This window comes from Lynx canadensis, chromosome B1 (genome assembly GCF_007474595.2).
Source record: "Lynx canadensis isolate LIC74 chromosome B1, mLynCan4.pri.v2, whole genome shotgun sequence".
In the NCBI taxonomy this organism is placed as follows: Eukaryota; Metazoa; Chordata; class Mammalia; order Carnivora; family Felidae; genus Lynx; species Lynx canadensis.
The window spans coordinates 188,214,313-188,229,217 of NC_044306.2; the positions used below are offsets into that span (position 1 = coordinate 188,214,313).

The window sequence follows — 14,905 nt, forward strand, 5'->3', positions numbered from 1 at the left end:
TATGATCCATTTGTATTTATTTTCCTTGAACTGTCTTTTTATGGCCTTTGCTAGTTTTTCTATTGGGGATTTTTTTTTTTTTTTTAAGTGCTTTTTATATGTTTGAGGAATTAGTCCTTTGTTTTTGGTGGTAGTCCCAAGTATTGTATATCTTTTAACTTTGCTTATGATTTTAAAAGTACCAACGTTTAAAAAATGTAGCCCTGTTTACTCCTTTTCTTAGTTCTTTAAAATCTTTAATTATTATGACTTGTAAATCTGTCTGCCCCCCCCCCCCCTTTTTTTGTCTTTATGAGACTGCCTTTGTTTTAACTATGACATTCTCTTAGTCTTCTCCCTTTTTTTTTTTTTTTTTTAATGTTTATTTATTTTTGAGAGAGAAAGAGACAGAGCATGAGTAGGAGAAGGGCAGAGAGAGAGGGAGACAGAATCCAAAACAGGCTCTGGGCTCTGAGCTGCCAGGACAGAGCCCCACGCGGGGCTTGAACCATGAGCTGTGACATCATGACCTGAGCTGAAGTTGGACGCTTAACCGACTGAGCCACCCAGGCACCCCTCCCTTTCTTTCCTAAGGATACTTGTCATTGGATTTAGGACCCAAACTAATTAAGGATGATCTCATCTCAAAACTTTGAACTTCATTACATCTGCAAACATCCTTTTCTTTTTAAGGTCACGTTCCTAGGTTTTGGGTGGATATATCTTTTGGAGAGCCACTGTTCAACCCACTACAAGAACTCCATTTGATTGTTTTTCTGATTTTTTTTCCCTCCAGTGTTGACTTCAAGAATTCGATTCCTGACGTTTGATCTGAATATTTAAAGCTCTTGAAATATATTTTCAGTTCTTCTCAGAAGGAAAATTATTCTGTGCCTTCTGCCATACAGGGTGCAGGTGCTATGAATAGCATAGCATTCCATTCTGGGACTTGGAATAGCAAGTGGCTGAGAACGTGTAATACTTAATTTTTATTTTTTTCTACTCCATAAACTTTTGATTTTTTTTTTAAACATGTCTACGTTAAGTCTTACTCCTTTTTTCATGTTTCAGCATAAATGGTATATTGAACTAACTTGCTATTGTGTTCAGTGATAATGGGCATCCAAGTCTTCCTGCAGTGTTTAAATTCAAGAGGCATGAGCCCAGAATAGCGCTCCTAAGCATTGTCTGTAGATATGGTAGTGTTATAATATTGTTAGTATAGAACAGAAATGGGTATACATAAGCTTTATAACCTTGGTCAAGTTTTATACTTTTTATTTAGTTACCTCCTGGAAAGTTTGAAGTTTCAGAGATGTCAGCAAAAATATTGATTAGAATGGGTTTTAGGTTTATAATGATACATGATATTATGCCTTTGCTAACTTCACAGTCCCCAGTCTCAAAATTGAGTATAAAAACTGTCTGCAGAGTAAATTTATTCACACTGATCCTGTTTTCTTACACAAAATCCTTAAACACATCAAGTTATGTATAGACTGACTATATTAACATGAGGTTGTAAACTGTATTTTTAAGGTTACAGTTATAACTTTTTAAGTGTGATAAAATGTCTTCCTTTTTACTCTTCTCAATAAAATCTATCATTTATTGTACTAAAAGCCTTTATGACTGAGCAAAATGACAGTCCTTTTGCTGAAGCAATACTGGATTGCAGTGAATGTAATTCAGCCAGAGCCCTGGATGTTTTTCACAAGCTACTTCCATATTTGGGTTTCATTCTTCACTCAGACACAGGGTACTGATGTCACCAAGCCTGTTACCTGTTAGATTGTGTCATTTTCCTTTGTTTCTTTAACTTTTGGTTTATCGGTTATAAATTCTCAGACACTGTAAAGTTCGTCAGTTTTGCTCATTGAAACATGGATACAGAAATTTAAAAGGGGCTAGAAAAGGATCTGGGTGGTCACTCTGGTCTGATTTTTTTTCCGTCTTAAAGGTGATGAAATTGAAGTCTAACTAGAGAAGTGAACTAAATCATTTATTGCTGGTGAGGTCTCTGTTAAAACTCCGGGCTCTGGATCTCTGCACCATTGTTCATTGGTCTACTTTTAGTGCCTATTTATAGTGCCTGCTAAGTTGCAAACTCTCACTACGTAAACATTTCTTGAATATAAATAAATAAGCATGAGTCTTTAATCTCAAAGCTTCAAGTATTCCTTCGGTTTTTATTTCTCAGATATAATTCTATGCAAAATTAACGCAATTTCAAGCTATACCTGCTTATGAAGATTCTTATGTTTATCATCAGGAGAAAAAAATATTTAATAATATTAAATTATTAATAAGAGGAGTCTTATTAATAAGAGGAGTCTGCTAGATGTTTCAAAAAAACTACAATTATAGGGAATAAGAGAGAAACTAATAGAAGCCTCATCACTAAGGTAGTGATCCATTAGGATGTGTTTCTTCCCAGTCTTTTTTTTCTTCTTTTTGATCTCTGTATAGATTCTTTTCAGTCAGCGATATCACTTTTGGTGTTTGCTTCTGAACTGAGTGTAAGCATTTTCCTTTTTATCAAGTTTCCTTTGAAAGAATTCTTTTTTCATGGATGCATGAAATTTTGTTTGGATGTGCCATCATTTAACTCTTCCTCTTACATAATGTTGACATGAGGTCGCTGGATGGATATCCTTCTTGTCGGATTTGGTGACATGTTTAGGAGTGATGTTTTGGAGAGTAAGGTGCACCGCCAGGCTGCTTGAGAAAGCTGGTTTCAGTGACCTTTGTGGCCAAAGGTGGGCAAGACTTAGTTTGCTTTTGCTCGAGCCAACCACCTCACTTGCAATTTTGATTGGAGAAAATGGTATTGTATTTTCATGGCAGTTTATTTGACCACCATGTTTTCTTGGTCCCGATGGTTGATGCCTTGTCTTTGCTTTAGGAACAGCTTTGAGAAACAAGAGGTTACATGGTAATACACTTGGATTGCAAGAAATATTGGAACGATGGTGGAAGGGGCTGCCTGGGGGGTGCAGTCAGTTGAACGTCCGATTCTTGATTTCAGCTCAGGTCATGATCCCAGGGTCGTGGGATCGAGCTCCGCGTTGGGCTCCACGCTGAGCATAGAGCCTGCCTAAGATTCTCTCTCTCTCTCTCTCTCTCTCTCTCTTTCCCTCTCCCCCTCTCTCTTTCCCTCTCCCTCTCCCTCTGTCTTCTCTCCCCCACCTGTCTCCCCAGCTTGCACTCTCTCTTTAAAAAAAAAAAAAAACAACCAGAAACAAAAAAATGAAGGAGGATGTGCGACTTAGACGCAGGGAACCGAATCTGAAATTTGATGAATGCTCGTTGAGTGTGTCGTGCATTTTCTGATTTCCTCCTGGTGTTTATGAGTAGATATTATTCTTCCTGTTTTATGTGTGAGATGTGGACTGACTTACCCAAGATCAATGTAACTTGAAAGCAGTAGAGCTGAGTTTTAAACACGGGGATCCTTGACTTGAGAGGCTCCTAATAATCATTCCCAAAAAAGGCTCTGAAATATGAACCTGCATGAACAGGGCTTTTTTTTTTTTTTTTTTTTTTAATTCCACTTACATCAAAAGAAATTCAGATGTCAAATGGCTATTTTTGTTTGTTTTAAGACAAATAATCAAAGCTGCTTCTTTTAGGGGCACCTGTGTGGCTTAGTGGGTTAAGCGTCCAACTCTTAATCTCAGCTCAGGTCTTGATCTCAGGGTCATGATTTCAAGCCCTGCATTGGTCTCCATGCTGGGCTCCATGCAGGGGAAAGCCTGCCTTAAAAAAAAAAAAAAATTCTTCATTTAGAATAATAAAAGTAGATAAAATAAAAATGAATGCCTGAAATCGTATGACCCAGAGGCATTCTGATATTTGTATATACACAGAATTGCTGTGTTGCTCTTTCCAGGAGGGAGGGGCCACTGCTCAACCTTGTGCCCATTGTGAAGAACGTCCCTGAAGTGCGGCATGTGTGTGAGGTGCGTGACGTGAAGTGTGTGATGGAGAACTTTCTTGTCCATGAGGCCAAGAGTGACTTTCTTGACCTATGTTGGTGTGTGTTGAATGTGGGGCGTAGAGTAGAGATTTTCTGGGTTTGTGACCTGATTCTGGCATTTGCTGGTGTAACTTTGGGCCATTAACCTAACTAATTCGTCTCTACCTTGGTTTTCTCACTTTATTATTTGATGTCCCCATTCCTCCAAATCAAGTAGCTTTAGCATTTTCACTTTATGGAAAATATTTATTGGTATTTTAGCTGCCAACGGTGCACAGTTACAATGCCTGGAGAGGAAGCAAGATTGTGTACACACAAGTGCCTTCTTGGCCAGGTTCTACTGTGGGGGTGGCTTGACTGACTTCTTGCAATAAGTTCTTGTTTTTAGGTTGTATTTTTATGAACGTTGTACCTGATACGTGACATAGAATACTGTGATACAGGTGCCTGTGCCCTCTGTACGTGAGGATGTGCAGAAAGCTTATTTTCACACACAGAGGCGCAGTACATTTGCATACCGTTAAATTACAAATAATATTCAGCATTGAAATAATATCTAGAGGTTGCTTTATCTCTTTGTAAGATCAGTATTTTATAGAGTGGTTACACGTTTTTTCTATTAAGTTTCTAGTTTTTAAATAAGCCTTCAACTTACATAAATTGGTTTAATTATATAAACGTATGTGCTGTTCTTCTCATATTGAACTTTAGAGCTATTTTGTGTTCACTTCTCTCCCTTTTTACTTTAAAATGATGGGAACAATTTAAGAGGCAACAAGACGTGTGCGCAAGTTATTTTAGGTAGTTTCTCAGAGAGAAAGAAGGTCCTGTTTTTTTCAGGCATCCCAAAGATTATTTGGGTAATAAATGACTTTCTAGAATTTCTCATAGGTTTAAACATAGGGAACTAAATTATTTTGATATTATTGGTGTATGTATATTCCACAACTTACGTTTTTTTGTCTTTTGTTTTTTCCCTGTCATTTTTAGGATTCTGAGTAACAATAAAATATCTGAGCTGAAGAATGGCTCATTTTCTGGGTTAAGTCTCCTTGAAAGATTGTGAGTATTGTTTATTATCTCTTATTGTTATTTCACTTACTGCATTTTTTTTTTTGCTGTTTATTATGAGCTTTACTTGAGTGAAAGATAATACTAAGTGCATTTTCATTATAAGACTGTTACTAAAAACTTGAGTTTTCCCAACATTTTATTTCAAAAAATTTCAAGAATTTAATGTCAGAAAACAATTCGTTAATTAGATGTTGGCAAACTTGCCGAAAAAGGGCCAGATAGTAAATAATTTAGGCTTTGTGGGCCATATGGTCTCTGTCACAGTGCCTCGTTTTCTGCCATCGTAGTGGGAAAGCAGCAAGGGACAATAAATACATGAATCATTGTGGAGGCAAAATTATTTGCAATGCAGGCTGAGGTCATGGTTTGCTGATCACTGGTTTTTGGAGCATAGATGCTATTTTGAAATTCTTTCATGACGTGTATGTCTTATAAAATAAGTAGAATTTAAAAAATACATCAAGGGGGGGTAACTTTTGGATAAACTTTGATATTTTATTGAATGTGGTAATTTTGTTTTGCTTAGAAATTATGGGGCGCCTGGGTGGCGCAGTCGGTTAAGCGTCCGACTTCAGCCAGGTCACGATCTCGCGGTCCGTGAGTTCGAGCCCCGCGTCAGGCTCTGGGCTGATGGCTCGGAGCCTGGAGCCTGTTTCCGATTCTGTGTCTCCCTCTCTCTCTGCCCCTCCCCCGTTCATGCTCTGTCTCTCTCTGTCCCAAAAATAAATAAACGTTGAAAAAAAAAAAAAAAAAGAAATTAGGTCTAGTTTTGCTTATGATCAGATATAAGTAGCACTAATTTTTTTTTTTTTTTGCCTTGGAGTTTGCACAGTGAATATTTAATTTGTGTGTATTATGAATGATATTTCTGGTTCTTGTTTCAAATTCCCTTATTACTCATACATTTAGGATAACATCTCAAGACATTTTTTTTTCTTTTTTTCTTTTTTTTTTGAGTACGCTTCATGTCCAACGTGGGGCTTGAACTCACGACCCTGAGATCAAGAGTCCAATGTTCTACCTACTGAGCTTGCCGGGCACTCCTGGGATAACATTTTTTCAGATGAATATAAGGCATAGATCTATAAGGCAGCTGGACCGTGAACCTCTCCACTTCTGTTGAATAATAGACTTTTCCTTATTTTCTTAGTTCTCTTTGCTTTACTTTCTCTATTTCTGTGTGGTCTTTCTTGACCGTTTTACCTAGTAGCTTCTACAGTCGAACGTCCACAGGACATTTATTGCTCTGATCACTGATGTGTTATTTACGCATATACCTAGAGTTTTTATTTATCCTTTTAAAAGTGTCTGTTCTTTTCATTCATCATGTGTCTTTTTTTTTTTTTTTTTAATATTTATTTTTGGGAGAGCACAAGTGGAGTAGGGGCAGAGAGAGGGAGACAGAGGATCTGAAGTGGGCTCTGTGCTGACAGGCTGACAGCAGTGAGCCAGATCTTGAACTTACCAACTGCAAGATCATGACCTGAGCCGAAGTCAGATGCTTAACTGACTGAGCCACCCAGGTGCCCTGATTCACTGATTTCAAAGCTAAAACCTCTATAGTTTTTGTAATTTCCATACCAACTCCTTGAATAATCTCTTGATTCTTGCTTTCTACCGTTTTCAGAGCTCTTCTCAGTTTCCCTCTCTACCAGGTCACCTAACTGACTCTGGACACCTAACTAATGTCCTCTGTCTCTGTGTGTCACTGCCCCCTCCTTGTGATGGAATCCAAACAATATCTTGCCCTTCCTTTATGTCTGTCAACTCTACCTTGTATTCTTCTGTGGTTTTCTTCACTGTAAGATTCTCCTTATGGATTCTGGTTTGCTTTGGGTTCTCCTCATGCTGTCTGTGAAGTATCTAGGTAGCTTCTCTTGTCAGACTCTGCAGAGACTTTGGGACTTTGTCTTGGGCTCTCAGTGCCTCACACACAAGCTGTGTGAGTGCAGTGGTTGTCTTTGGGCTGCCATAACAAAATGCTGTAGACTAGGTGGCTTAAACAACAGAAATTTATTTCTTCCCAGATCTGGAGGCTAGAAGTTCAAGATCAAGGTGCTGGCAGGGTTGATTTCTTCTAGGGCCTTAAGGGAAGGATCTGTTCCAGGCCTCTCTTGTTGGCTTGTAGATGGCTGTGTTCTCCCTGTGTCTTCCCATGGTCTTTCCTCTTTGTGTGTGTCCACATTTCCTCTTCTTACGAGGACACTAGTCATATTGGATTAGGGCCTATGCCAGTGACCTCATTTTAGGTCGATGACCTTTTTAAAGAACCCGTCTCCAAATCCCAAGTCCCATTTTGAGATAAGAGGGGTTACGACTTCAGCATAGGAATTTTGGAGGACACGATTCATCCTGTGACAATGATGTAGCATTTTTGTAAGTTTACTTATGTGTGTTTTCCCTGCCTGTTTGCTAATTACTCTGCCTTGGAAGGAATGACAAAACAGAAAAAAAGGATTCAGTGTTTGGCTGTTGAGTTTCAGAAGTCCTAGTCCAGTATAGAAAGAGATTTGGGAAAAGATAACATAAGAGAAATTTCCTCCTTTCCTAGATACACATTCTGTGGGCTCAGTGGAGAGTTAGAGGGAATGTAGAAAGAGGTTGTTTATGCTGGCGGGTCTGAAGAAGGGGTCTCTGTCTTTGCTTCCCCACCCCTACCAGGTTTAGGGGAAGGACAGGGAAAATGACCATATAAAACGAATGGATGGTTCTGAATCTAAGGGCAAAGAGCCTCTGAGTCCTCTTTCCTGGAGAGGAAGCAAACCCCCAAATTTCCCAGGACCCAGTGTGATCTAGAAGCAGAACTGGTCACACAGCCATTGAGGCACATGGGCTAGGTCATTCTGTTAGAGTTTCCCAGGGAACAGCAGAATGGCCCTTGCTGAACACAGGGATGGGTTGTTCTAAAAGAAGGTAGAAGGATCTGGGCTACTTCTGGGGAACTCAGCCTAAGACATAGCTAGCCACATAAGTGACTTAAGGTCTTTATGAATGACATCATTTTCAAAATTTTCAGAGTTACTTGAAAATACAGTGTAGCTGATTTTATTCCTTCACTGGTCATTCCTGGTGCATCTCTCCTTGTGTCTTCCCCCTGTGAACCCGAGAGCCTTTTGTGCGCCAGCACTGGAAGGAAAGCCACTGCCCCAGGGACCCTCAACCAGTGACCGAGAGTAGATGGTGGGTAACCACCTGACCACCTCCCCTCTCAGAAGGGGTGATGCTCTCTGCTGTGCCCCAGGGGAGATCTCCTCACCAGTGCCCCTTGTATTGGCTTCCTTCTCATTAAGGGCTGGCTGGGTTGAATTGACTGGAAGATATGCCCCAGAGGTTGAGGAAACCTATAGGCCAAGCTGTCCCTGGCAGTTCTTTTGAAGCATAGCTTTTTTTTTTTAATGTTTATTTATTTATTTATTAAAAATTTTTTTTACCATTTATTTTTGAGACAGAGAGAGACAGAGCATTAGTAGGGAGGGGCAGAGAGAGAGAGAGAGAGAGAGAGAGGGAGGGAGGGAGGGAGGGAGGGAGACACAGAATCGGAAACAGGCTCCAGGCTCTGAGCTGTCAGCCCAGAGCCCGACACGGGGCTTGAACTCACGGAGACCGCGGATCGTGACCTGAGCCGAAGTCAGACGCTTAAACCGACTGAGCCACCCAGGCGCCCCTTGTTTGTTTATTTTTGAGAGAGAGACAGAGAGAGACAGAGGGTGAGTAGGGGAGGGGCAGAGAGAGAGAGAGAGAGGGAGACACAGAATCCGAAGCAGGCTCCAGGCTCCGAGCTGTCAGCGCAGAGCCTGATGTGGGGCTCGAACCCTGTGAGATCGTGACCTCAGGCAAAGTTGGACACTTAACCAACTGAGCCACCCAGGCGCCCCTGTTTGAAGAATAGCTTCTTAAGAGGATTAATTCTCACTCTCTCTCTTTCTGATATATTAAAACTGGCCTGGGTACACATATTCATTTTAGAGTATTGTGATTCTTCTTATTTGCCACTATTTAGTCTAATTACTGACACTAAAATTACATACCAGAGAATGTAATTCCCACCACTTTCCATTCCACCCCAAAAGATGGGTCCAGGTCATGATGGCATCTCTTTGTAGCTATTGCTAGAGCTAGCCTGAGCCAGTAAGAGTGATGAGGGGTATTTAGCTGTAAGAAAGAGGTATGGCTCCTAAGGAATTACAGGAGGAAAGAATTCACTCTTTTTTCATGACTTTGTGCTTGGAGATAATTTGTGGACCTTGGGATATCCTATCATGGTTGAGGGTCAGCCTGAAGACCAAGTTGACATTCTGAGAAGGGCAGACTCCAGAGGTGGTTGGAACTGACCACTTAGCCTGTCCTGTGTCTTGATTTCCCTTAATGCCAGAGAATTTCCTTTATTGCTGAGGCCTTTTTGAGTAGAAATTTCGGATACTTCAGTTAAAAAGCATCTTTTCTGATACGCTTGGCATTCTTTCCTAAAGGAGTGTGTTCTTTTTCCAAGCACTGTTAAAATACTCCTTTGATTTTGTTAAAGCAATTCTTGTGCACTTTTTCATTTATTTTTTAATGACCCAACATATTTAGATTTAGCTATAGACCCTAAAGTTAGACTCCTGTTCCCTAGGGAAGCTGTGTTTGGTAAGAAGAGGAGAGATGTTAAACGAGGGAATCTGACTATAATATCGTTTGGCAACTGCCTGGATTATATGACTATTAGTAAGTATTATATAATATGTCAAGGCGTGTTTATTATTAAAGGAAAAGTGTATCTTTAAATCATATTACAGTACTCCGTTATTCATGAGAGGTATAATGTAGAAACACATGTAGTACATCATTGACCACAAATTTATGTACTGCGGTAGCTAAATCAGTACTTGTGTAGATGCGGTTTTAAAATATGAAAAGGGAAACCTATGTTTTAAAAAATGAAACTGACATATATTGTTTGCAGAGCTTTTTAGCTCCAATTAGGGGCGCTTGGGTGGCTCAGTGTGTTAAGTGTTTGACTCTTGATTCTGGCCCAGGTCTTGATCTCACTATTTGTGGGTTCGAGCCCTGTGTTGGGGGTCTGTGCTGACAGTGCAAAGCCTGCTTGGAATTCTCTCTCTCCCTTTCTCTCTGCCCCTACCCTGCACAAGTGCTCTCTCTTTCTCTCTCTCTTTCAAAATAAATAAACGCTTAAAAAAACACAAAACATGCCGATTGAATTTCTCCCGAAATATTGTTTCTCTTTGAGGTGTAGGATTGTGGACAGTTGGGCTAGGGGGAGATAGGGACTAAAAAGTTGGGCCTAATGATTAATTGTATTTTCTGGGGATAAAAAATGATTTTTATAATGAAAATTTATAATCATACAGAAAAATTTAAAGAATCATGTAGTAATTCTCCCATATCACCAAGTCACTTAACCTGCATGTTTGCTGAATTACTTGAAGGTCAATTGCAGGCATCATGACCCTCTGCCTGTATTAAGAATGTAAGTGGTTATGAATGCGATGCAGCCGTCTCTCTGTTGCCTGAGTTATGAATATCATAATGATTCTGTAGCTAACCGTAATTTACCAAAAAGATTTTTATAGTGAAGGTCAGCTAATGGAATTCTGTCTCTCAGCTATGGTTTGCTTTTTAAAAAATTTTTTTCTTATCCATTTATCATCTGTCTTTGTCCATTTTGGCTGCTATCACAAAATACCACAAACTGGGTAGCTTGCAAACAACAGATTTATTTTTCAACAAACATTTAGTTTTGGAGGCTGGCCGGGAGGTGCAAGATCAAGGTGCCTGCAGATTTATTGTTTAGCGAGACAGCTTCTTGGTTGACTGTCACCTCACTTGGTGGAACGGGAGGAGGAAGCTCTCTGGGGTCTCTTTTATAAGGGCATCAATCTCATTCATTAGGTCTGTGCCCTCATGACCTAATCACCTCTCAGAGGCCACACCTCCTAATTCCATCACTTTGGGAGTTAGGATTTCAATATGAATTTTTGGAGGACACAGACATTCAGACCATATCAATTCCATCTATACTCTATATTGTGTGTGTGTCCCTCTCACCGAATAGACAGACATGGACTCTGCCCTTGTGGAACTTCTGGTCTCTCAGTGAAGGTGGTTTAAGCAATCAGTAGAGAGACCTGAGGGCCACATCAGGGCAAGTAAAGGACACTGTTGTTCAGAAGATATTTTTTTTAGAAACAGGAATGCTGTTCAAGGTGTAAAGAATGAGTAGGAGTTATGCAAGAAAACCAGGATGGAGGTAAGGGTAAGATGTTGGGGGCTATTGGATGTGTATCAGTGACAGAGCAACCACCTGCCAAGGTCTAGAGGTGAGAGAAATAGGACTCTTCATAGAAACATCTTGAAATATGACTAGTAATATGAAGAGAGAGAGGCCAGATGAGGGTTGAAAGCAAGGTCTGGGACAGCCTGGGAAGTCAGAGTTAGGGTAGGAAGAAAGAGGGCCGGGCCATGGAGGACCTTGGAAGTTAAAGAGTTGGACTTCATTCTGAGGGAACTAGAGCTTTCAGATGTTTTCTCCAGCACAGAGACACATTCAGGTTTATGCTTAGGAAGATCACTTTAAATGGAGAGTGGATGAGAGAAACCAGGGCACCAGCCGGAAACTCGTGTGGGGGTCACAATGGAGAGGAGGAGAGAGAGGTGCATGGCTCTGTGCGTCATTGGAAGGCTGGACGATAGTACATCTGATAACTTTTTTTCGTATTATAGAATTTATCAAACACAGAATTTGAAGGAACATTATGTCCAGCACCTTGATTTAACCATTATCATCTTCTTGGCATGTTTGCTTTATATGTCTCCCTCTTGCTCTAGGTGTAAATTAACTCAATTCCTTCAGAAAATCTCCACTGTATCAGTGAGAAAGATGGGTTTAAATCCTGAATTCTGGCTTGGCCACTTATTAACACCAAGAACTTGGCCTGATTTCATAATCTTTTTTCCACATGAGTGTCTTCATCTGTAGCAACAGTCGTGTGTCCTAGGATTGGTTGTGAATTCTTAATGGGATGACAGGTAACAGACAACAACTTGCTGAAATTAGTGACTTGTGTAACTGAGGAGCCCAGAGAGTTAGAGCTGGACTTCAGGCTTAACTGGATCCAGGGGCTCAGCATTAATTCTCTTTTCCTATCTTTTGGCTTCATTAGACAGGCTCTTATTTCCTTTTTTTTTTTTTTTTTTTTTTTTAAATAGTCTCAATGCCCAAATGGGGCTTGAACTTATGACACTGAGATCAAGAGTTGGGTGCTCTGTTGACTGAGTCAGCCAGGCACCCCCTAGCCAGGCTCTTATAGAAGCAAGAGGGCTCTAAGGTTACCTCTTGACCTCTAATCAAACCACTGGAAATGGCCATTCCCTATCCCCGTCTGTCTCTTCCTCTCTACCGCAGGCCCTAGGTTTAGTTGGACCAGGGTCATGTAATCATACCATTTACTGAGACCACAGTGTTTGAAGAATCTGGATGGAGGTTGATCAAGTGCCATACCTGGAAGGGTGGTATTGGGGGCTCTGGGGCACTGTCCGTCCTATATGGTGTGTGAAAGAAGTAGGTCTGTGAGAAGAGCAAGGGAGAAGGCGGCAAAAACAAAACAAAACAAACAAAACAAAAAAACCCCAAAAACCAAAACTAAAAAAAAACCCAAAAAACCAAAAACCAAAAAAATGTTTAGCACAGTGACTAAAACATTAAATGATTGATAGCAGTCATAGTTTGAGTTCTCATTGTTAAATTCCGGAACCTTTCATGCTAGCTCTCCTTTCTCACCTCCATCTACTCCAAAGTTTTTTGAATTCCTTTTTTCCTTAGGAATGTATTTTATTTTTTTCTTTTAACTTAAGTTTTTGAATTTTTGAATGACTAAGCCTTTCCTTTTCTGCTGTGTGCCCTCAAAATGGAGCAGATGGGTAGAGTGTCTCCTTAGGTTTCTGCACTGATGTTAACACTTGGCTGAGTGCTGGTGGGTTTCACATTACTGGGCCAGTATCTTTTTTTTTTTTTTTTTTTTTTTTAGTCAATTAATTTATTTTCAGAGAGAGAGAGAGAGAAAGAGCACAAGCTGGGGAGGAGCAGTGAGGGAGAGGGAGAGACAGATCCCAAGCAGGCTCTGTGTCATCAGTACAGAGCCCGATGCGGGGGGGGCTCGAACCCACAAACCGTGAGATCATAACCTGAGCTGAGATCAAGTCAGACACTTAACTGACTCAGCCTCCCTGGTGCTCCCATTGGGCCAGTATCTTAACCTGAGTTTCCCCAGAAGCTGGTCCTGAGATGAAGTTTGAGTTCAGGTGGTTTATTTGAGAGGTGGTCCCAGAAAGCTCACAAATTAGGGAGGGAAGGGAGGAAGCCAACGCCTGGTGCCTTTGTGAGCAGCTTTGTTGCAGGGAACTGAGCCTGGACCCGGACCGCTGGGAGCTGCACGGGCACACATCACCCTCATTCCTCTGGAGACAGAGGATTCTCCCACTCGCCTCTCTCATGGGGCAGGAGCTCTTCTCGGGCCAGTCACACCCTTCACTTCTGACTTCCCTGGAGTGGCCCTTAGGAGCTAGCCAGGAGAGAGCCCACAGGGCAGAGAGGCGTGTGGGGGTAGGTACAGGTCTGGACCCTGCTGTCACAATCTGCCTTAGTATCCGTCTGCCCTGGGCAGGAGTTTGGGGATAAGGGATGCTGGGGGCATGGCGTTTGTAGTTGGAACTTATTCTCTCCCTGATTTTCTGTGGAAATCGTTGCACCAAAGACCTCTTTTTCACTCCTAGTTTAGAGGACCCAAAAGCTGGCTGGAAGTTCCAGAAAAGGGTAGGATTCGTGAATTGACCTGAATATCTTTTGAAACTTTTATTATCATCCAATTACATTTTGTGAAGCTACCTGGCCTTTTCAGATACTTTGGGTTACTTTATTTACAAAAAAAATATCTTCGAGGCTATGGTGCAAAAAACCAAAAAGGTCAGCTGCCTGCTTTGGCAAAGCAGTTTTCTTGTGGAATATAACGTCTGAGCTCTGATTAATGAAATACTCTTACTTAGTAATGGTAATCCAAGCATAGATTTTTTTTTTATGTGTAATAGTTATTTTTTAAAAAGGGATTGCAGGGATGCCTGGGTGGCTCAGTCAGTCAAGCATCCGGCTTCGGCTCAGGTCGTGATGTCACAGTTCAGGAGTTCGAGCCCTGCATTGTACTCTGTGCTGACAGCTCAGAGCTCAGAGCCTGCTTTGGATTCTGTGTCTCCCTCCCTCTCTGCCCCTCTCCTGCTTGCACTCTGTCTCTCTAAAATGAATAGATTTAAAAAATAAAAATAAAAAAAATAAATTAAAAAGGATTGCGGATTACTGGGGTGGTGGTGGTGGTTCAGTTTGAGTTAGAAGAACCTGGCTCTGATTTTGGGAGGAGGGTAGAATTGAAACTGTTCCTCCAGAAGAGTACCTGATGTGTTACAATGGGAGTTAAGACCCAAGAAAGGCAGAACAGAATTTGCTGGAGAGCATGCTGCTCCCAGAATTCACAGACTGCATTTCCAGAGAAGTGTTACTGAGAGTTTCTGGTCAGTGTCTGTCACCCCATATTAAACAGCATGGAGAGTGTGGGAGGCCAGTGTCAGCGACGTATCAAGAATGGCGGACTTTGGGGCCAGTGGGTGGCTCAGTCGGTTAAGCATCTGACTTCAGCTCAGGTCATGATCTCACGGCTTGTGAGTTCGAGCCCTGCATTGGGCTCTGTGCTGACAGCTCGCAGCCTGGAGCCTGCTTTGGATTCTGTCTCCCCCTCTCTCTACCCCTCCCTGGCTTACACTCTGTCTCTCTCAAAATAAACATTTAAAAAAAAAAAAAAAAGAATGGCGGGCCTTAGAGTAAGTGAATGA

The 14,905-nt window shown here is 41.2% G+C and overlaps 1 protein-coding gene across 4 annotated transcripts in view; it reads left to right on the forward strand.

Annotated features, from left to right (window-relative positions):
* The window catches only part of ADGRA3 (adhesion G protein-coupled receptor A3), a 134,231-nt gene that overhangs the window by 30,425 nt on the left and 88,901 nt on the right, over window positions 1-14,905 (forward strand). For 3 of the 4 annotated variants that reach the window (XM_030314114.1, XM_030314116.1, XM_030314115.1), the window contains exons 1-2: window positions 3,916-3,941; window positions 4,949-5,020. In XM_030314114.1, the coding sequence (XP_030169974.1) occupies window positions 3,931-3,941; window positions 4,949-5,020 (83 nt within the window). In that variant the 5' untranslated portion in view covers window positions 3,916-3,930. Of the gene's footprint in view, window positions 1-3,915; window positions 3,942-4,948; window positions 5,021-14,905 lie in introns of those variants that run through there. The other variant, XM_030314113.1, reaches the window with a different exon arrangement.